We start from the raw sequence: 24,067 nt of genomic DNA on the forward strand, positions 1-24,067 counted from the left end.
CCAAACACATTTATAAATTTAATAGTTAATAGTTTTACATATTTTCATCGTCTTGGTAGCTATTGTAAAATTTCAAGTTTTTAAAATGGTTTCATTTTGCTGCTCAGCAAACAGCAAATGTAGTCTATACTAAAATTTCACAGACGGACGAACACTGTGTACGTGTGTGTGTGGATGCGTATGTGTGTGAGTGTGAGGGGGCGGTGATGATTCAGAAGTCAGATTTCTCACAGGAACAGTCACTTCACTAAAAGCAGAAACACACTGCAGTTGGCTAGTGAGGACAGACTATTCCTTTTTCTCTTTGATGGAGAATTGAATGATTTACAGAAAACTATACAAACTTTCAAACTGAATATTTTATTTCGACTTGCTCACTGCTTTTTCAGTCGGTCTTGAGAAAGTGCGTTATGTCCAGAGTTACCAATCTGTCAAAACTGCGTCAGGAGAGGATGCGGGAGATCAACCTGCGGGTAAGTTGGCATGTTCTCGAGTTCTGCATTAATAATAAAGACTACAGCATCGGTGGCAAGTGTTGGACACATTTTGACGACAGGCAAGAAAGCACATTTACAAAATCTTGTGATTGTTAGAATGTGTGTTCATTAATACAGTATTGTAGGTCATAGACCGTAGCAGTTCATGGTTTTGTCTCCACCCCCACTCACTTCCTCACTCCTTCACCCGCTTTTGCACTCTGAACCATAAATTTGGTCATTTCCGTGTTGTGACAGAGAGCCAGCTCTTGAAAGACATGAGCACAGGGCTGGCAGATCACTGGGCCTTATGTAGCTGCATGGGCTGCAGCTAAGTCTACATGCAGCATGTAGGTGGTTGTGAGTATGTTTGCTTGTACACTGTGTGCGAGCTCCTAGGACTATATTCGACTATAGCAACTGTTGCCATAGAAATGGCTGTGACTGTGTGCTGTTACCAGTTTCTGTTGAGCTTTCTTGGCGCAACAAAGACATTTTCTTTGTTGGGCACAATGTCTTGTCTCCAACCTCCATGCTTGCGATGAGGCAGACTGGGGTGGTGGTTCCCATTTTCGAGATGAGGAGCTGAAGGAATTGTTCCAATTACAGGTTGTTTCACACTGCTCAGTCTTTCTGTGATGTTTCTTCGAAACTATGATTCATTAAGTGTGCTGTGTATTTTCAGCATTCCCAAAAAGTGCTATAGGGAAGTCTAATATGATTTTACTGGACCTCTGAAATCGTCATCAGGGTCAAGAAGGTCAAACTTTCAATCAATCAGACTTTCATAAAAAGTGTTTTATCTTTAAAACTGTGCTTAAAATCCCCCTGCCTTGGTTTTTATTGCTAACATTAACATTAGCATGACCTTAAAATGGCCTCTAATGATTGAAAGCTTTCCAGTGCAGCTGAATTAAAGCAATTCAGTTCAGTTTTATTTATACAGTGTCAAATCACAACAACTGCCTCAAAGTGCATTATATTGTAAGGTAAAGACTAGAGGTGGGAATCACCATATATCCCACGATACGATATTATCACGATACTTAACGCACGATATGACATTATTGCAATTTTTAAAAAATATTTTGCGATATTCAGATTCTGTACATAAAGGTAAACTTTATCAATATTCATTTTATCTAATATCAAAGTCTCACACTCAGTCTTTCTCTCATTTCAGTTTTATTGTTGACAAACTGAACGGTTTGTATTACAGTCTAGTCCAACTTAACTGAATGCAACCATCTGGTACAATTACAGCTATTCTGAACTATGCAATTTATGAAAACTATGCAGCCCATTCAGCAACTGAAGAATTTGAAAGTAAATTAAAACAAAATATAATTTTACATTAAATAAAAAAGTTTTAAACTTAATTAAAATAAAACATAAATTAAAGTTAAACACATTTGGACAGTGAAGGAATGTCAGGATTCTTGCTCAGAAAAAGGATCAACATGCTCTGAAGTCAGAGTTCCAGTCCACAAAAACTTTTTTGTAACAAAATATCGATTTCTGCTGTCCCTGTATCGATACATTATTAGCAAACAAAATATCACGATACTACACAGTATCGATTTTTCCCCCACCCCTAGTAAAGCCTCTACAGTAATGCAAAGAATACAGAGAAAACCCCAATAGTTATATGACCCCCCCGTGTGCTTTGGTGACAGGATCCAGGGTCACCTGGTCCAGCCCTAACTATATGCTTTAGATAGTGTCTGTCTCCTGAATCCAAACTGGAAGCTGGTTCCACAGAAGAGGGGTCTGAAAACTGAAGGCTCTGCCTCCAACTCTACTTTTACCTTAGAAACCCCAAGTAAGCGCAGTCTCACACTGAAATAAAGAACGTGTTAAATCAATAGTGGACATTGGTTGCACACATTTGCTTTGGCATAAACTTAAACAACTTAGTTAAATCAACACAACTTATTCACATTCAATAAACCTGTGCATTTTGTGTTGATGAAACGTGATTGAAACATGTTTAAATGAAGTAAGTTGAGCTCTTGGAATATTTTAATCCTTCACAATTTTGTCACTTTATTCCAACAGTATTCAATAACTTTTACCTCAATACTACTTGGTCACTTGAATACTACATGTTGTCTTCATATTACATAATTGATGGGTTTGTAGCTTGAACCCATCCGCTGGAACGTTAAAGGCAATATAATTACACTGCAAAGCAAGACACAAGTAGGCAAGCTTCTTCATGTTTCTCGTGCACGGGAGAGAACCGGACAGGCACCGTTCCTTCGCTTGACCCCAGTTGCTCTCGTCCGTTCTCCCGTACCACTGTTCTTTTATTGAGGTTACATGAATATGCATAAGTTCATTAACATATGACGTCTACATACACACAAAGAGTACCTTGCCTGTGTGTGTGTGTGTGTGTGTGTGTGTGTGTGTGTGTGGACTGCTGATCAAAGGGTCAAACATCCTTGGTCAGGAAGAGGGTAGCCTCCCCCTCCCCCTAGATGGTTCATCCTAGATAACACGGTGAGGAAGTCCTGCAGTTCATCTAAACAAAGAGCACTTAGACTAGAACAGACGCAACTACGTTAATCCTACCATAAAACAATAAGACACGGTATGACCTCTCATGCTCCCAAAGTGCTGTCTAATACACACAAAGTTTGCAGACTATCAAGGATCAAAACCTCTACCAATCTACAACTAATTACAAAACTCTAAGCATATATAAGTAAATATTTCTAAGCATAAATGACAATCAACAATACAAATCTAACAATAATGTTCAACAAAGTCTAGAGTCTGGCTAACATAAATGGTTTTGTCTCCACTTTACAACAACTTCCACTGTAGCCATCCTACTAGCTTTATCCGGGTTGCAGGGGGGCTGGGGCATAACCCAGAAGTGATAGGGTAAGAGGCAGGGTCCACCCTGGACAGGTCACCAGTCTATCACATAGAGACAAACAACAGGTTTAGAATCACCAATTAACCTAACTCGAATAACTACATGACTTTTAACTGTGGGAGGAAACCAGATTACCCAGTGAGAACCAACTGCAAACTAACCAGATTGTTTAACCAACATTAAACAATGTTTGAACAATAACTGCTTCCAGCTAAACCCAGCCAAAGCAGAAACTTTGATTACTGCACCAGGCAGTGCAATACCTGATATTAAACAGCATCTGGGTGATTTAGGTTCCTCACAGAAGCATAAGCTTAGAAACCTGGGTGTTGGTTTTGATGAAGCTTTTTCTTTGGAGGGACATTTAAATCAGACAGTAAGAACCTGCTTTTTTCACTTGAGGAACATTTCAAAACTTAGATCCATCGTGTCAACAAGTGAACTCGAGATGATGATACATGCTTCTGTCTCTACAAGACTGGACTACTGTAACAGCCTGTTTACTTGTCTAAACATGAAAGGGCTAGCTCGTCTACAGGTTGTTCAACTATGCAGTGAGGCTGCTGACCGGCTTGAACAAGGGAGCTTGTATGACCCCTGTGTTAAAGTCGCTGCAGTGGCTACCAATCAGATTTAGGTCCCATTTTAAAACTTTTACACCATTACAGGGACCCCCCCCCCATTGCTGATGTGATTCGTACACATACCTCTTCTCGTAACCTGAGGTCATCAAACCAAAACCTTTTAGTGGTCCCCCACACTCGCTGTAAAACTCGAGGGGACCGATCTTTCCAGGCTGTTGCATCCAGACTGTGGAATGCACTTCCTTTATTTCTACGGGCTTTGGACTCAGTGGAGACCTTGAAAAAGCAGCTAAAGACATTTTTATTTCAAAAAGCTTTTAATGCTTTTAAAACAACTAGCTTTTAACGCACTTTGTGACACGTCTGTGAAAGGTGCTGTATAAATAAACTTTACTTACTTATTACAAGGCTTGATGCAGAATTTTCTTTATGTTTTTGTCTTTGACAGGTTAAACCACAATAAATAGCGATAGCATACACATGGTGTGGGCAGTTGTCTGCTTCTTATAACCCGTGATCTTGTGAATTTCATGAGTCCAGCAACTAACCACTCTTACTAGATTGTATCATGTCATCTCAACAAGAACAAAATAAGTTGAATTTCATACAGATCCTACATGATTTAATCATGTTTACCATAGAAACATGAAATTATTTTCTTCAAATTACAAGTTATACTTTTGTAAATGTAACAACCACCCAATTTTCTTTTTTTGAGTGCAGAGTGAAGTGCTCTAATGGGATAACATAGTACTATAAGGTCATTAAGATAAGACGGGGCAAAATGAAGCAAGACCTTGTACGTGATAAGAATGATTTTGAATTTGATTTTGGATTTAACAGGGAGCCAATGAAGCAAAGCCAATATGGGAGAAATATTCTCTCTTTCTAGTGCCTGTCAGGACTATAAAGGAGGAGGACTCTTCACTGACATGAACAAATTGTAAATACAAATACAACTACTCTTTCAAGGATGTTTGATATGAAAGGAAGGTTGGAGATTGGCCTATAATTAGCTAAGACTGCTGGGTCTAGAGATGCTTTTTGAGTAAAGGTTTAACTACAGCCAGCTTGAAGGCCTGTGGTACATAGCTGATTATTAGAGATAGGTTGATCATATTTAAGATCGAAGCATTAATTAATGGCAGGACTTCTTTGAGCAGTTTTGTAGGAATGGGGTCTAAAAGACACGTTGATGGTTTGGAGGAAGTAATTATTGAAGTTAACTCAGAAAGATCAATTAGAGAAAAAGAGTCTAACTTAACATCAATGGTACTAAGAGTAGCTGCAGATAATATTTAAGAGTTACATAGAATAGAAGAATAATCCTTTAATTTTCCCACAAGTGAATAATTTGGGTGTGACAGCAGCAAGAGAGACACATATACAAACAAACAGTACACAAGACACAGAACAGAGACATACACAATTTTTACATAATTACAACAAGGACAATAGTTACCGAAAGCAGAGTACTGTACAGTTATTGAAATTAAATAAAATGAAATACAGATAAGAGGCAAACTCAGGTTGTAGTGCGAATCTGTTGATAAAATAGTGTCAAGTTACAGCGCAGATGTAAACATCTGTGTTTGTTGGGAGCAGTTCTGATTGTACAGTCTGACAGCTGCAGGGAGGAAGGACCTGCAGAAACGCTCCTTCATGCATCGAGGATGCATCAGTCTGTCACTGAAGCAGCTCTGCAGCAACATACATGCATGGGGTGGGAGACTCTGTCCATCAGAGATGTTATTTTGGCCAGAGTCCTTCTGTCTCCCACCACCTGCACTGGGTCCAGGGTGCATCCCAGAACAGAGCTGGCCTTCCTGATGAGTTTATCCAACCTCTTCCTCTCAGCTGCTGATAAACTGCTGCTCCTACATACCACACTGTAAAAAATGACAGACGCCACCACAGAGTCATAGAAGGTCTTTAAAAGCGCTCCCTGGACTCCAAATGACCTCAGCCGCCTCAGCAGGTAGAGTCTGCTCTGACCCTTCCTGTAAAGAGCATCAGTGTTGTGGCTCCAGTCCAGTTTATTATTCAGGTGAACACCCAGGTACCTATAAGAGTCCACTATCTCAATGTCCACTCCCTGGATGTTCACCGGTGTCAGTGTGGTGGGTCTGCATCTCCAGAAGTCCACCACTAACTCCTTGGTTTTCCCGGCGTTGATCAGCAGGTGGTTCTGCTGACACCAGTCCACAAAGTCCAGAGTCCACTGTCTGTACTCTGAGTCGTCCTCACCTGTGATGAGGCCGACTATGGCAGAGTCGTCAGAGAACTTCTGTAGGTGGCAGCGTGGGGAGTTGATGGAGAAGTCTGCAGTGTAGAGGTTGTTCCCTCACATACTGTGGGCGGCCTGTGAGGTAGTCCAGTATCCACTGTGACATGTGGTGGTCCACTCCTGATAGCTTCCAGCTTGTCCCTCAGAAGTCGTGGCTGGATGGTGTTGAAAGCACTGGAGAAATCAAAGAACATGATCCTCACAGTGCTTCCAGGCTTCTCCAGGTGAGTCAGAGCTCGGTGCAGGAGGTAGATGATGGCGTCCTCCACTCCGATGCCAGGCTGGTAAGCAAACTGCAGCAGATCCAATGAAGACCTCACCAGGGGGCGCAGATGGTTCAGAACCAACCTCTCGAGGGTCTTCATCAGATGTGATGTCAGGGCTACCGGCCTGTAGCGGCTGAGGTCCTTGGGATGGGAGGTCTTTGGTACCGGTACCACACAGGAGGTCTTCCACAGCCGTGGAACTTTCCCCAGTGACAGGCTCAGGTTGAACTGATAACCTGGGATGCCACACAGTTCATCTGCGCAGCATCTCAGGAACCTGGAGCTGACGCCATCTGGACCTGCAGCCTTCTGCACCTTGATCATGCGAAGCTCGTTCCTCGCTTGAAGTGCAGAGATAGAAAGAGAGGATTTCGTGGGGGGGGGGGGAAACTGTGATGACTGGGAGCTGAGAGGTGTGAAGTCCTGAGATGAAGGACAGGCAGGCCCTAAAGATGAGGGAGATTGCAGCAGGGGGGACGATGCTGGGGGAGGGGTGGGTGTTTGATCAAACCTATTCAAATATTTATTTAGGTCATTCACCCACCCCAAGTCTCCTGCAGCCTGGGGGGTTGGTTTTTGTCCTGAGATTGTCTCCAGGCTGTTCCAAACCCCTCTGATGTTGTCCTGTTGCAGCTGCTCTTCCACCTTCCTGCTGTAGTTTTCCTTCCCTTGCCTTATCTTCCATTTCAGCTTCTTCTGGACAGCTCTCAGCTCCTGTTTGTCTCCAGATCTAAAGACTCTCTTCTTCTCCCTGAGGAGAGGCTTTATTTCAGGATTTATCCATGGCTTGTTAGAAAAACACCGTACCTTTTTGATGGGTACGGTGTTGTCCACACAGAAGTTCATGTAATCTGTAATGCAGTCTGTGATGCTGTTGAGGTCATCCTCCAGGGGGCTGCAGAGGTTGTCCCACACAGTAGAACGGAAACAGTCCCTCAGGGCCTCTTCAGTCTCTGCCGACCATTTTTTAACTGTGCGTTTCACAACTGGTTCTCTGTAGTAGAGGTTTATACACAGGGCTGCACATAAGTGGTCCGCAGGTGCGCATTCGCTGTCAAAATAAAAGATGCAACGCAAAGAAGTTGCAACGCGCGTTTGCGTATATAAGATTTTCTGGAGGAGGACAGACATTTGTTTAGAACTCTTAAAGATGTCAAGAAGCTCCTTTAAGCAGTTACTTTGGTGTTCCTCCACCTCCAAAGAATAGCAGAAGGAGTCCGAACTACAAAAGAAACACGTATTCTCGGAAAAGTGGTTGCAGGAGGTGAGCTGGCTTCAAACAAATGATGATCACACAGAGATGTGGTGCAGAATGTGCCGTGAAAATCCCACTCTAGCGGACAAAAACACTGCCTTTTATATGGACGCAAACACAGGTTGCAACTTCTTATCTGGTGCTCGTCTTTTATTTTGACAGCGAATGTGCACCTGCGGACCACTTATGAGTACCCCTGATTATACACAGGCTGGAGATGAACCAGGGGAGGGAGAGGTGATGAGCTGTATGCCTGGTGCTGTGTTTGGAGTCTGCTGGTTACAGTGTGCAGGACCTCACAGGCTGCTGCAGCGTTAGCAGAGGGCGGGGCATGCACAGCTATCATAATGACGTGTGGAAACTCTCGCTGTAGATAGTACGGTTTCATGCTAACCGTCCTGGCTTCATAACTATGTGCTACAAGCACACTCTGATGGGCAAAGTTAAGTGGCAAACCGTCATGCCTACTTAAATTTGTGCTGGAATTACTCTGTGACAGCAGAAATGTGCATAAACTAGTTATGGTAGGACATTTTGCCAAAGTAGGATGGTTTGTCAGAACACTGGAAGTATATCACATACATGGTGATGGTTGTGATCATTACTAGTTAACGTTAAAGGGATGGTTGGCTCAACAGAACTCTGACTGTTTGTCAGCCTGGCTACAGAGCTGCAGAGAAATCTCGGGCTGTTCTTATTTACATCAATCAGTGATGAATAGTCAGATGTTCTGGCTTTATGGAAGATATTACAACATTGCATTTGTTTATGGCCAAGTTAACTGAACATGTAGTTTAGTAATAATTCTGCTTAAATTGCTCCTCTTTCATCCCAATCTGTCTTTAGACTCATGCTATGATGTAAATAAGCAGAACTAATTTCACAGATGTTAAGCAGCAGATTCAGTGCATAAGCTCTACTGTCTCTCAGTAAATGTATGTGAATAAGTATTTCATACTACACGTTTTTTACATTCTGTTTCATTTTCAGAATAAAGAGCGAGAGCGCATGAGGGAGCAAGAGAAAGCTGCAAGGGAGAGTGTGGTGCTCAAGCCCAATGGTCACCTTTTTACATCTCTGACAGTGTCAGGAACCACACTCTGCTCAGCATGCAACAAGAGCATCACTGCAAAGGAGGCTCTCTGCTGCCCTAGTAAGTAACACTCTAGTTATTCCACCACTGTCTCATCATTATGCTTTATATAGTGTAGTATGACGATGTGTAGTATGACGATAGTATGACGATAAAGCCAGAGACACAAACCTCAGAACAAAGTTCTCTCTATGTCTAAAAACACAGGATGTGCACTGAGTTATGCGTCACCTCTCTCTTGGTTTTTTAGTATTTGGTCCCTTTTTATTAACTGAATTAGACTTTAAAAGGAGGGAGACAGGAGGGGTATTTTAAGGCCATTACATTAATATTTAATTCTTAAATTAAACTAAAAAAAAAACTATTTATGGTCAAAGATGAAGAGACCTGGTTCCACTCTTATTTTCAGTCAGTCTTCACTTTAGTCACAGGAAACAGAGAAGCAACAGAGAAAACCCGACAATCACGTGTCCTTTTATGAGCAAGCACTTTGAAAACAGCGGGGAGGAAAACTCCCTTTAAAACAGGAAGAAACGCCCAGCACACCCAAGCTCGGGGGGGGGGCGGCCGACCGCATCCTGACTACATCAGCAGTCACAGTAGTGCTGATGGGAGAATCTTTATTATGATTTGATGACTGAAGAAATAAAGAGCAGTCAGTGAACAGCTTCAATCACCAAATTAAATAACCTGTCAAAATACAACAATAGGAGTTTTTGCTATTTGTTTTTATCACAGTGTGACGATGACAGCTCAGTCCACTCTCAAGTATCAGTGTTTGGATCAGAGCTACTGGCTGGCTGCAGGCTGTGTGCCCTCATGCACAGTATATGCCATAATAAACTATCGCTCACAGCTTATCATGTGTGAAAAATACTGTTGTTAAGTGAAGTATGTTTTAATCTAAACTGTGAGCCAAACAAGTTGTCATCAGTGCATACGACTTTCTGTCAGCTGTTTCTTACTTTCATTCCCGTCCATACCCGTACATTTACACAGCGCCACTGTTTTGCCCACTGAGGACTGATGTGTTTTACATCACAGTTGTTGGTTTAACCAGTGGGTTCCTTTGCCCTCTTGCTGTTTTAAAAATGTAGGTAAAATAAGCACTGAATAGGTTCTGGATAAATGAAGAAGAGGAGCCTCCCAGGTTACGTTTGAAAACTGCTGGCTTGCAGGTTTTTGGCAGTGAAAATCGTGACTAAAGAGATTATTTTGGTTGTTGATGTGATTATAGTGAAAGATCTGTGTCTATGAATGTGTTGATTTAACTGCATGTTTTATGTTCCTCACTGTTTACTTTGCCTCTTGTGTCTTCATTTACTCCAGCATGCAGTGCCACTATCCACAACCGATGTCGAGATACTTTGCCAAACTGTGCCAAAATGAAACAGAGGGTAAGACACAGACATCACTACTAATCACAGTTTCTGCAAAGAGTCTCTGTGTATCAGTTTGAACACGTGGTCTTCATCCGTCTGGTCTGGGTGAGGCTGAGCTTGTTCAGATGCATGGTCATCTCATTTTCTTCTTGTTTCCTAAGCACTGGCAGTGTCCAGAGTGTCCTGTTGTATCCATCACTGAGTGGCTGTGTGTGTGAATGGGTCAGTGTGGCTGAGAGCTCTTGTGCAAAAGAGCTTCAAGCATTGACTAAGATTAGCTAAATGCTGTTTAATTGACTGATCTCACAGACATGTCACAGATTTAGAGCTACAGTTACCAAGTAAAACAGTGATGTTATAGTCAAACCAACAGACGCTGCACTAGTGAATCCAAGCAATGGAAGAGTTTTGTACTCCTTTTGTATTTGAAGGTATCAGATCACTTTTTAGAACGATGGTCTTTGGTTAATCAGAAATTATGAATCACAGCCTGTAACAGTTCATCAAGACTACGAATCGTTTTTGTCAAACTGTGGACGTAGTGCTGCTGACGTTTACATGTAACACTGAAAGTCTGCACTTCAGTGTCTGTGCTGTCCAGATACTTACTGATCTAAACGTATTTCTATTCTGAATAGTTCCCAATAGTTCCAGCTGTGTCTCCTGCTGTTTCCTGTTTGTGTCATAGTCTTTCTGTTCTTGTACTGTTAGTGTTTCTGTGGTTCCTGTAGTTCCAAGCGCAGAGTCATTTCCTAGCGTTACAGCGTTCCCTCATGAACAGCCTATTGGATTACAATGTCACCAGGGTTTTAATAGTTTTGCAGTTTTCATTAGTATTTATTTTTATTTAGTTTTGACTTCAGATTTTCAATTTTGTATCAGGTTTTATTAGTTTTTACCTTTTGTTTGCTAGTTTAGTTTTTATTTTTTTTAAACCCTTAGTTTCAGTTATAGTTTTCGTCGTGTTTGCAACAATGAAGTGTAACAACATCCCAGTTTCATCATATCAGTCATGCTCTTCTGCTTATCCTTGGGTATGTTGCTCTTCCAGCTACCATACCCTGCACCCTGGACAGGTCGCCAGTCTGTCGCAGGGCTAACACGCAGAGACAGACAACTCACATCCCCACCTATGGGAATAAATAAATAAATGAGGGCAGATGAACAACTATTGATAGCAGGCAACTATAAGATATATATCTTGGCCCCAATGAGACTATTACCTCTTGCAGCTCCGGGTGAATTGCTAAACTTTTTGAAGGCAAAAAGTTGCGCAGATATCCCAGTCTCAATAAACATATTCACCAACGCTTCCTCTCGCTTGTGATGTTCCTGCGAACGGACCAACCAGCAGCCATCGGCTCGCTGTTGGAAGCACTGCATTAATGGTTTTTGTGGAGTTGTCTCGGGATGCTTCACGCTGCCCGGGGTTAGCTTCTGTTTCTGGGGATGAGGCTTGGGCGTGCTCCCTTACCTTCTCAAGCTAAGCTAGGTTAGCCTTCTTGTGTGAGCTTTTCAAAGGTTCCCTTTAGAAATGTTCCGCATAATTTGTCTCTTTCCACTACAAGACACTTGCTTTATCTAAAACGCAATCATATTCAGAGTAATATGAAATTGGACTCTGGCGATTTCTCCCGACTTTTGCTGACGTGATTCTGCGTGGGACGGAGCAGCGACACAGACGACTCGACTAACGTACTGCCCCCTGCTGGCACAATGAGACACAGCAAGAAAAAACCTGGAAACTACACTTCACTTTCACCCGACGCTATTGAAAACTAAACACATTTTCGCTATAAATCCAGTTAATTTTAGTTAGTTTTGTGAACGCTCATTACAGTTTTAGTTAGTTTTCCGTTTTTTGCAAAGTCTTGTTTTTATTTTTATTTCCGTTAAAAGAGGTGAAAAGAGTGAAAAATGTTTTTTCACTTCTAGTTTTTGTTATTTCGTTAGTTTTCGTTAACAATAATAACCTTGAATGTCACTGTCAATAAAAGGTTGTTTTAGTTCCTTTTATTTATTCCTAACAGTTTGCTTTTGAGTTCTCAATCAACATTAAATATAATGAATGGTGAATTTATTCTGGTAGCTAAACTGACCTAAAAACTCTCTTTGTTTCATTTTTGTGCTCCTGTAATTGTAGTTTTTGTCCTTTCAGCAACAGAAGACGGCCCTGATGAAGAACAATGTTCCACTGCGTGCAAAAAGTAAGAACAATGGAACAAATCTAAGAAATGAACTGCATATTCTGCCTCACTCTCGTCCTGTCTTCTTTCCTTCCTCCCTCCTATCTATCTCTTTATCAGTATGTTCCTCCGTCATCATTAAAATCCTCTTTAGCTTGCTAACATGTTGGAATATTTTTCCCTTTCTTCAGCCAATTCTCTTTATAATACAACTATTTTCTCCTCTCAGCTCAAGGAATGCGAGAACGTCCAACTTCAGCTATTTACCCCTCTGAAAGCTTCCGACAATCTCTGCTCAGATCACGCCGTGGCCGCTCTCACCTATCCCTGTCCAAGAGTGTCTCCACCAACAACATCGTAGGGTGGGTCATAAACACAGAGCGAATATTAGTGTTGCTCTGTTGTTTGGTTAAAGCTACCTGAGGTCATCAGTGCACGCTGGTTTGCTGGATTAAGGACAGAAACCAGTCACATCCACTAGTTTGGATTTGCTTTGTCGAATGTTCAGCGAACACCAAGAATGCATAAAAAGCAGGACAGGAAATGATCTTTTAAAAACACAGTATGTGACCTTAACCGTGGTCACTCACTGTCACATGGTGGGACAGGAAAGGTCATGAAGCTAATTCAAGATGATTTTGAGCTGCAACCATGAGTATTCATGCTTGCTTTCCCCCAACATGTCAATGTTTTTGATGAGTGAGGCACAGAACAGACTGTGGCTGACAGACAGATGATGATGAAGATTATCCATCTTCATGCTACAGTCACTGGCAATGATAAAGATGTATACAGGTTTTGTAAATGCTCACAGGGACGGTGTGATAATATCTCAGATTGCAAAATTTACTCTGCTCCACCTGATTTGAATTCAGCTCAGTTCAGTTTATTTATATGATACAAAATCACAACAGCAGCCGCCTCAAGGCACTTTATGTTGCAAGACCCCACAATACTGAGAAAACCCCAACAAGCACTTAGCGACAGTAGGAAGGAAAAACTGTGAAGGCCCGAGACCCAGACTAAGACATGCAAACTGGACACAGAGACCGGTGGGGGTTACAGGAGGCACACATGGCCCCCGTGAAGTCGTGCGAACAGTGCAGCCTTGTTGCTCTTTTTCTGTGACACATACACCCAAAAAGAGCAGAAAACCTTCAAAAAAGATAATCTATTACAAACCCTCCACTCCATGTTTGTCCGAAACCAAAGAGCTCATCCACTGTGTCTGGGATTGACACTGATTTGTTGAGTTTGTGCTGGCAATTTATACGGCTCCACGCTAATATATATACACGAGGAAATTTTCAGTTAACCCACAAACTTAGTTGGAAACTGTCAGTTTCAGTATGTCTGTCAATCAAAACACCAACATTCCCAACTCCAAAATGTATGAGTTGGTGTGCAGCCAGTGAAATCTCTATGCATTAAACACCACTGTTCAAGGTGCCTCTTATTATTTTAACATTTGGCTCTGTTTGGTTCTCCAGTTTGTTTGCCGCTACATTTATCTCATGCACAATAGTTAGGCACCAATAATACCTGCATGCATGTGTGTGCTGCAGGTCGCTGAATGATGATGCTCCCCTGGGACTACGCAGAATTCTCTCCCAGTCGACAGACTCCCTCAGCTTCAGAAACAGAACGATGTCGATGGAGTCGCTCAATGATGACGGTATCGCAAACATCCAAGCAGCACAAAATCTTAGACAGCTCCATGTGTTCACAGTCAGTTAATTATACATGTATGTTATATACTCACAAGTCTGCAGGCCAAAGACTGGTCATTCTTCCAGCAACATCATAATGCACTGGACTGTAGTAGAAAACAAACCAGAACAGTTCATGAAGTCCATTTCCACCCAGAGAACTGATGCTGCTGATTAGATATGTGCATAAATGAGCAGTTGAACAGGTGTACCTGGAGAATGTAGGTATTTAAAAAAGAAATTCCTTGTGACTATTTTCCACATAGAAAGTAAGGGCTGAATGGGAGACTGCAAAGAGTACAAGTTCCAATAATCTGTCTGATAGTTTATGGATTAATAAGGTGGACAGAACGTTCTGTCCACGCCTGCACACCTTCTTATTGTAACATTGTGACAAATGAATGCATGTTTCCAGAATTTAAGCAAGCTTGTCAACATGAATGCCTGTTTGGTGCTTAACTTTAATAGATAATTGCTTAACTACTAGTAGTTGGGGGTGGCTGCAGCTCAGGAGGTGGAGCAGGTGTCCACAGGTGGTTTAATGGGCCGAATATCCTTGGGCAGGATACTGACCCCAAGTTGCATCCATCAGAGTATGAATGTGCGTGAATGCTAGACAGGAAGCACTGTCATATAAAAAAATAAGTGCTTGTATAAATGGCTGAATGACCCTGGTTGTATAAAGTGCTTTGAGTGCTCGGGTAGAGTAGAAAAGTGCCACAAACGTGACACATTTCATGAAGAGGTCGTTGAATCTTCAAACCTTCAGGAGAAAGCTCAAGTCGTCTGTTCAAACTTTTGTCTTCAGTCTACAATAATCTCTCATATAATAATAGTAAAATAAACAATAATCTGTGAGTCTGCAGTCTTTCATACTGATCTTCTTTTCCTCTTTAGGAGAACTGTACTACGCCTCAGTCCTGGAGGAGATCGAGCTTGAGGGCCAGGACTTTAAGGCTGACTCGTGGAGCATGGCTGTGGATAGCAGTTACTTACAGACACATCGCAAAAATGTTATCAAGAGGCAGGATGTCATCTATGGTGACAAAAACATGATCTATTTTTCATCATTTCTGCCTCATATGCAGACGTTCAGTCTATTGCTAAACGTTATACATGTGTTTGCATATGGACACACATAGAAAACAAATCAGTATGTCACCGTTTAGAAATATGCAATGGTTGTCATTTAAAAATGTCGTATGCATCTCATCTCACCTTTGTTATACGTGTGTGTGTCTCTTAGAGCTGATCCATACAGAGCTGCACCACATGCAGACACTGCAGATCATGGAGAGGGTGTTTCGACAGGGCATGCTGGAGGAGCTTCAGTTAGAGCCCAGCACCGTGCATGCTATGTTTCCCTGCCTGGACCAGCTCATCAAGATACATTCCCAGTTTCTGGCACAACTTCTCCTGCGGCGCAAGAACAGCCTGCAACCTGGATCCAACCACAATTACACCATTCATCAGCTGGGGGATATTCTAGTAGAGCAGGTTTGTGATTCTGCTGACTTCCCCTTACTGACTCATATCCACAGTAACGTGACTTGTTTGTGTTCTTCTGCCAGTTCTCAGGCCAGTCTGCAGATGACATGCAGAAGACTTATGCTGAGTTCTGTAGCCGACACTTAAAGGCTGTCAAATTATACAAGGAGCTGCTCGCTAAAGACAAGAAGTTCCAGTTCTTCATACGGGTAGGAGACACATGCATGGACATATGTATATGTTAACGACCGTACCGACCTACCAAGACTTGTTCCAATTATACTTCCTAATTATTATTTCACCTTCCTCCCTCTCTTCCTCATATTGTTGTTGGGACTGCTGGCCTTCCTGCTGCACTCCTCCACAGCTGTTTCCAGCATCAGCAGCCTCGTGTGACCGCGAGGGCTTGTTACCAGTTGTTGTTGGTGCTGCTGTTGACGACGCAGCAGCATAATAAATATGAACAATAAAGCAACAATAAGCATAATTAAATAACTGGCTTACTTGGCACCTACAATGTTTCATACTAAAGGCATTTTAATTTTACTAAGCATAGACTAAAGATGTTGATCATGTCGGAGGAGAGCTAAAGGGTTTGAATGAGCATGTCTGAAAGACATAAGGAACCAGATGTCGCTGCTATAATTGGTTAAAAAAGGGCAAAAATGCTGTTTCAGAACAAGAGGACACGTTCAAGAAAAAGAAAACGCAGCTTCAATTGAAGAGTGGAGGAAATGCTTCATCGGTGCCTAAGATAAATTCACTGCCCCCTAAAATTAAAAGAACACTTGGAAAACACATCAGATCTTAATGGGGAAAACATTCATGCTGGATACTGATACTGGTACAGATGGTAATGAGTTAGGAATGAAAGGATGCCTCATTGTTTGATGGAATGAAATGAAATTATGAACCTACAGACGGCTGAATTTAAAGAATGGCGCAGCAGGCTCTCCCATTTTACTAACGGTACTCAGGAGTTTGTATGACTGACAATGTTGGGACATGCTCCTAATGAGACGGCAGATGGTGACCTGGGGGATCTACTTTTACATCTGCCTGCACATTTGCGCCAGATAAAGTGCACCAGGAGCAGCCCAGTTAACCACTGCACCAGTGCAGGGTACAGTGGGGCAGAGGAATTCCCACTGATACTTAACGACGGTCAGGATGGCGTTGCTCAGCCTGTAGAGACCCGTGTGCGAATTCTTTCCCCCCCATTGATATCTGATGTTTTTTCCAAGTGTTCTGTTCATTTTATCAGGCAGTGCATTTATCTTAGGTACTGATGAAGCACAGACAGGCCACCCCGACCATCACTGGCCCACCACTAAACTTGTCCGGGCAGCAGAGTGTTCCCCACGACTTCTCCGGGTCCTCTTAAGTATATCACGTGTGTTCAGTGTGAACCTGCACTTATGTGTGGACAGCACAGGATACCAGGGTGGACCTGCCAATTCTGCTATTCTGTGACAAATGCCAATCATGCACTCACACATACAGTGTCGATACAGTGTCGATACAGTGTCGATACAGTGTTGATACAGTGTTGATACAGTGTCGATACAGTGTCGATACAGTGTCGATACAGTGTCGATACAGTGTCGATACAGTGTCGATACAGTGTCGATACAGTGTTGATACAGTGTCGATACAGTGTCGATACAGTGTTGATACAGTGTTGATACAGTGTCGATACAGTGTTGATACAGTGTTGATACAGTGTCGATACAGTGTTGATACAGTGTCGATACAGTGTCGATACAGTGTTGATACAGTGTTGATACAGTGTCGATACAGTGTCGATACAGTGTTGATACAGTGTCGATACAGTGTCGATACAGTGTCGATACAGTGTCGATACAGTGTTGATACAGTGTCGATACAGTGTCGATACAGTGTTGATACAGTGTCGATACAGTGTCGATACAGTGTTGATACAGTGTCGATACAGTGTCGATACAGTGTCGATACAGTGTCGATACAGTTAGCACAGGGCTAGCTAGACATTGTCGCGCCCTCAGGCCACCCTCGTGGAAGCTGGTTGAAACCATGACTTCGTGGAGAAAAGTCATACTTTTGACTTCAGCTCTGCTGAGTGTATGATTCAAACTGATCGCTTTTAAATAATGATGAAAAATTAAAGCTTCCTTTCTGTCTCTTAGCAGCAGGTGAGTCGAGGACCCTTGCTACGTTGCCATGGTGTTCAAGAGTGCATCTTATTGGTGACTCAGCGGATGTTCAAGTATCCTGCACTTATTCAGCGCATTCTGGACAACACAACAGGTGACTCATCCCAGTCATCTGCCTCCTTCTTTTCTCAGATCTACAATGTCACTAGAAAATTAAAAAATGCTGGTTTTCACATTTAACTAACATTCATGGTTCCACACAACGAAGCAAAACCAGGCTTCAATGGGAACTTTTTCCTCTTCTCCATTTTTCTGTTATTTACTGTAAACCTAACCCTTTAACACCCAGGGTAATATATTTGGTACATGAAGCTTTTGTGAGCTGGATTTAGTAAATTAAAACTCATATATGCAAATTCATATTTCTTTCTTTCTTTTGAAAAAATTGTCAGAAGATGAAATTCAAACTTCACAGTTTTACTGAAATTAGAGATGAATCAGATGATTGTTTCTATTTTATCCAGATGATGAAGAAGAAGCTTCCTCTGTGGCCCAGGCTCTGCTGATGATCAGAGAACTGCTTAGTTCAATAGACCAACAGGTACTGAAGTGTTTGCTCCCTGTGCAATAATCTGTGCGTCATTCATTCTCTTCATATTCAAATATCAGCAAACTCACAAAGAATTTATGTTCTTTTCTAAATCTTACACATTCAGACATCAAGTACAAGTCAGTGCAAACACTCATTCTTCCTAAATGACGCTTAGATTAGGTCTTTAGATCTCTAGTTTTTAGCTTGTGCTAACAACCCAGCATTCATTTGTTCTCCTACCTCAGCTGTAAAGTGGACGACTTGTTTCACTAACCAGAGAGAGGATTTGTAGCATTTACAGGACAAACAATTGCCTGCCCTGTTCGACAGGCTCTAAACTTCCACACAAGTGCTTTTAGCTCATACTCGAGATCTTTGTTTATTTCTAAGACTGATTTACTTCTGTTTTTTATCTACTGAAAAATCTCATCGTATTTTCTGTCTTATAATGTATTACACTGTAATACAGTCATAATATGTAGTATTTATTAGTTTCAATAGAATAACATTTAGTAATAAGACCTTACTATTCCTCTACTTTTACTAAAACTCAGTAAAACTCAGCTTCATTTTTAAACACTTAGACTTTGTATGTTCATCTTTCCGCCTGACTCCCTCCAATTCACACACATTTATTTTGTCTAAGTGATGTTCATTCCTCTTCTCTTCAGAGCACACCTCCACCTCCATCACCGTTTCGAAACGGATCTTACAAATCTCCTTGTAACATCCATTTTAGCCGACTCAGATTAGCTCGCTGGTTCATTCAGATGATTTAATCAAACTGAAAATGTAAGATTGAATTTCCTGTCGGCAGATGGACGATCTGGAGAAAACGCAGCGGCTTCAGGAAATCCATGCCAAGCTTGACCCAAGGGCTGAGGCCATAGTACGGGATGGAGGAATATTTAAAGCTGGAGAGTTACTCCGACGGAGACTTATCCGTGAAGGGACCCTTTTCTGGAAAACTCCAGGATCACGACTCAAAGGTACACAACAATTGGGTGATTAATATTTAATAAAATAAACATAATACAACAGGTAGACAACAGGTAGACACTGACTATTGTCCTATTACTAGCTGTCTTAATTCTTTATGGCATAGATTCAACGAGGTGGTGAAAAGACTCCTCAGAGATTTTGGTTCATATTGACAAAATACCATCAAGTCAAAACTGAACATTTAAATCAGCCTCAGTTGACCTTTACAGCAGGGGTGACCAACTCCAGGCCTCGAGGGAGGTTTAGATCTCACCCTGGGTCAACACGCCTGAATCACACGATTAGTTCATTACCAGGCCTCTGGAGAACTTCAGGACATTTTGAGGAGGTCATTTAAATTGTGTTGGATCAAGAACACATCTAAACCTGCAGGACACCGGCCCTCCAGGCCTGGAGTTGGACACCCCTGATGTACAGACTGTATATATAAAACACACGTTATACGTTGGCTTATGTAATTATTCTGTCATTAACACTAAACAACATTAAAATGCACCTTAAAAACCGTGAATCTCAATTATGAAACAAATTCTCAATTTAAAAAATGACAAATATAATGAAATAAAAACAATAATAAAAGTAAGTACGGCTGTGCACAATGAAAAGTTGGGACACTCTGCACAACTAGAATTAAATGGTAAATGGCCTGTATTTGTATAGCGCTTTACACTACATCCACACACACATTCACACACTGGTGATGGCAGCTACATTGTAGCCACAGCCACCCTGGGGCGCACTGACAGAGGCGAGGCTGCCGGACACTGGCGCCACCGGGCCCTCTAACCACCACCAGTAGGCAACGGGTGAAGTGTCTTGCCCAAGGACACAACGACCGAGACTGTCCGAGCCGGGGCTCGAACCGGCAACCTTCCGATTACAAGGCGACCTCCCAACTCTTGAGCCACGATCGCCAAGCAAGAAAGGCAAGCAAGAATAAATGCAGACAGACCGACAAGAGACAGAGGACAGCACAGAGCATAAATACACACAAGGTAACGAGGGAAATGCACAACAGGAGGGAGACACAGCTGAACCTAATTAAACATGAGGACAGGGAGGAAAACAGAATACACTGACATAGGACATGGAGTTTCAAAGTAAAACAGGAAACGCAAGAGACATACACAACAATGCTGTCTTAACACTGAGACATAGAGACATGACTGACTGAGGACACAGAGGGAACACGGAGCACAGGAACAGAAGCCAAGATACTAGAAATGAACTCAAAGACCGACCCAGGACTGTGACATTAACAAGGTAGTTATGTTAATGTTAGTTCCCCGAGGCATGGATTATGGATCCGGTAAAAAAAGAAACATCAAAGCCGATATGAAAAATGAACAACACACCAAAAGACGAAGAAGAATGTCGGTGGAGGACAAGGTCCACCTGATGTGTTTGCCCAGAATAAGAGACTTATGTTGTTACCTTGTATCTTACTGATTAATTTTCATTTCACTCCTCACATTTAACTGATTTTTTGTTGTTGTTTATGCTCATAAAATATGAGCATTTATCTTTTTTGTTTTTCTTTAACAAACAATGTCAGACACGGTCATATTCAATTGCTGGCTGTCCGAGTGGTGTGGGTGATTTTAACACCCATGGAGAAAATGACGGCCTTAACACGACAAATAAGAAATAACATATTACTCCCATACTGGCTTCTCATGATTGGCTCCCTGTTAAATCCAAATGTAAAATCCTTTCAATCACAAACAAGCAAACAAACATCTTAATAGCTTTATAATAACATATCACCCCATTAGAGCATAGCCCAAACTTTCCTTTTTGCTAAAGCATAGTTAGGGCTGGATCAGGTGACCCTGAATCCTCCCTTAGTTAAAGGAGGATCCATTCTTCGTTTTATTATGAATATTCTACTATTATTAATTATAATTAAAAAATATTATTATATTGATTGATAACTTGTCCTGTCTCTGTCCCCTGACCCCAACTGGTTGGAGCAGATGGCCCCGCCCCTCCCTGAGCCTGGTTCTGCTGGAGGTTTCTTCCTGCTAAAAGCACCAAAGGGCTCAAAGGAGATCCAATGATTTCGTTTTTCTCTGTTTTCTCTGTTTTCTCTGTATTATTGTAGGTCCCTACTTTGCAATATTAATCTCTCAGTGCCTTAAGGCAACTGCTGTTGTGATTTGGAGCTGTATAAGTACAACTAAATTGAAATTCAAGTTTTAGAAAGGGGCTGTGTTGTTGTTGCCAAGGTTTGAAAGCCTGGGATTGAACCTGCTGGGTGGTGGCGTCTTTCTCTATGGTTGCCTGCATTGGTTTCCTACAGGTCCTCTGTCTATCTTCCACACTTCCGCATTTAAACCCAGAACCATCCTGCACTGCATTAAGTAAAGATTTTATACAATGACACTAAAGGGTGATTCTAGTCTAAAAAAATGTTTATGTGTGTGTTTGTGTAGATATACAGGTCTTACTGATGTCTGACATCCTGGTGTTTCTGCAGGAGAAGGACCAGAGGTGCATCTTTCCATCTATGGTAAGAAAATATTTGCACACATGTTAAAAACACACAAAAAACTAACCAAAACCCCCCCAAAGCATGCTAAAACTAATTACACAAATGCATCATTTTTGGAAAGACATTTTTTAAACATTGTAACCCTTTTGTTTTGAAAAGGATATTTCAAAACACTAAATAAATATGGATAAATAAGTAAATACTGCTTACACACAGACAGCGATGAAGCAGGTGACAGAGAGCGAATGCAGCAAGAAAGAGAAAGTACAATGACGCGCATTACTGGTAACCAAATAGCTGCGGCATGCTAAGCATGCTAACAGAAATGCACAGAATCTGTATCTTTAGGTGTGTCCTGGCTGTTTTACCTGTTCGAGGTGTGTGTGTGCGTGTGTGTGTGTGTGTAAGCCTTCATGTAACTGAACTAAGTCGTTTATTTAAAATGGAAAATAAAAGATAAACGAGGGTGAAAAAAACACATAGTTACAACAAGTTTTTCTCTTTATTTCACTAAAACTATCCATGTTGTACGTTGTAGGACAAGCCTCCAGTACTGTCCCTTCAGAACCTAATAGTAAGGGACATAGCCAATCAGGAACGAGGCATGTATCTGATTAGTGATTCCACCCCTCCTGAGATGTACGAGTTTTATGCTGCCTCCAAGGATGACAAGAACATCTGGATACGCCATGTACAGCACGCTGTCAGCAAGTGGGTAAATGCACACACAACACATGCTAAAGCTTTCCATCGGTTTGTAGTCTACAAACTGAAGTTTATTACATCTTGGGTCTTATTTCTGCATTTTGGAAAATATAAAGAAAAATGTAATTACCCAGAGACAATTATGGACTGTAAATCCCACAGAAAACACAAACATTTATTTGCATTTGCAGAGCAGAATAAATGTAGCATGTTTTTCATAGAGCCTGTACTTTCCTCCTATAGGTTATGAGGTCGGCACACTGGTTCCTATATAATAATAATAATAATACTAATAATAACTCCCAGATGGCTGAGCTCCTCACCCCAGAGGCCAGACACTCTTCAGGGGAAGCTCATTTCTGTCTGTACCCGTTTTTTGGTCACTACCCAGAGCTTGTAACCATAGGTGAGGGCAGGGTAATAAAGTCGAGTTACAAAAATGAGACCCAAGTTGTGATAAACTGTTTAATTATTGAGGTATAAATGTCTACTAATTAGTTTATGAACAAAAAAACGACAAATCTAAAACGTTCGTGTCTGTTATGTGACTGATAAGACGGCATGTGTGGTCTGGATTTTGTGTGTTCAGGTGTCCATCAAGAGAGGAGTTTCCCCTGATAGAGTCGGAACACAAGGCTCACCTGAGGAGGCTCAAAGGTCAGGAGAATATACAGACTAACTGAATTACATTCACATTTCAAATACCTGGGAACCAGAAAAAGACGACATGGTAGCTTAGTCTTACTGGTGGCTACGTGTTCTCTACCACAAACTTTAACCAAAAAGATGAATACTCAGGTTTTCTTTCACCCTTTTGGTCCTAAATAGTTATTTAAAGGTTTCCATACTTTTACCAAATACAGAGGTTCCACTGGACCGAACATCACTGTGATCTCCAAACCAAATCCAAAGGCCCTGTCAGAGTATCAAACATACCAAACCTGATCTAAAAATGTAAACTGCTGTAGTATCCACAGGCAGAACATCTGTGCTAGTGTCAGGAATCGTTTAGATCTTCTGACATGCCAGTATTATCTTGGATTGCGTTTTTGCCCACAGTAAATGCTTTTGCACAAGAAGGCAGCATTTCACAAGTTTGGAACAACAGTAAACAGTAAAACCATAAAGAGCAAAGCAGCTTTGGTAACGGTAAAACCATCAAATGCCTCACAGAATTTCTCTCATCAAGCTGCTTTTTTTCTGATGTATTGATTGCAAACAATTTTGGAGCAGTGACATCTAACCAGAAGCAGAGGAAGTGAAGCACGTGACTAAACGAGGAAACAGACATGAACTTATCGGGGAATTGGCACAAGAGTGGAACTAAACTCTCAACAACCAAGAACTGAGAACAGGACAAACTAAAACTAGGAAGTTAAATGAAGATATGAACAAATAACAAGTCGACCAAAGAATCAGCAGGAAAAACCGTTTCTGCTCCACAGTCATAGCTGCACTGGTCTCCTCCTGTTTAGACCATGTCTGAGCTTGTTTCATACAAATAAAATTAAACTGAAAATTGAACTGAA

At 41.6% G+C, this 24,067-nt stretch overlaps 1 protein-coding gene across 4 annotated transcripts in view; it reads left to right on the forward strand.

The window, feature by feature from the left end:
* The window catches only part of LOC146683785 (rho guanine nucleotide exchange factor 2-like), a 37,809-nt gene that overhangs the window by 1,619 nt on the left and 12,123 nt on the right, over positions 1 to 24,067 (forward strand). For 2 of the 4 annotated variants that reach the window (XM_085446891.1, XM_085446890.1), the window contains exons 2-15: positions 8,746 to 8,908; positions 10,178 to 10,245; positions 12,389 to 12,437; positions 12,646 to 12,778; positions 13,982 to 14,091; positions 15,023 to 15,166; positions 15,372 to 15,622; positions 15,697 to 15,822; positions 17,779 to 17,899; positions 18,270 to 18,346; positions 19,155 to 19,326; positions 21,775 to 21,851; positions 22,372 to 22,544; positions 23,128 to 23,195. In XM_085446891.1, the coding sequence (XP_085303017.1) occupies positions 8,764 to 8,908; positions 10,178 to 10,245; positions 12,389 to 12,437; positions 12,646 to 12,778; positions 13,982 to 14,091; positions 15,023 to 15,166; positions 15,372 to 15,622; positions 15,697 to 15,822; positions 17,779 to 17,899; positions 18,270 to 18,346; positions 19,155 to 19,326; positions 21,775 to 21,851; positions 22,372 to 22,544; positions 23,128 to 23,195 (1,714 nt within the window). In that variant the 5' untranslated portion in view covers positions 8,746 to 8,763. Of the gene's footprint in view, positions 1 to 232; positions 474 to 8,745; positions 8,909 to 10,177; positions 10,246 to 12,388; positions 12,438 to 12,645; positions 12,779 to 13,981; positions 14,092 to 15,022; positions 15,167 to 15,371; positions 15,623 to 15,696; positions 15,823 to 17,778; positions 17,900 to 18,269; positions 18,347 to 19,154; positions 19,327 to 21,774; positions 21,852 to 22,371; positions 22,545 to 23,127; positions 23,196 to 24,067 lie in introns of those variants that run through there. The other 2 variants (XM_085446888.1, XM_085446889.1) reach the window with 2 other exon arrangements.

The sequence above is a fragment of the Copadichromis virginalis genome, linkage group LG22 (genome assembly GCF_057382275.1).
Source record: "Copadichromis virginalis isolate Kocher_CV1m ecotype Utaka linkage group LG22, C_Virginalis_male_GT1.1, whole genome shotgun sequence".
Lineage (NCBI taxonomy): Eukaryota > Metazoa > Chordata > Actinopteri > Cichliformes > Cichlidae > Copadichromis > Copadichromis virginalis.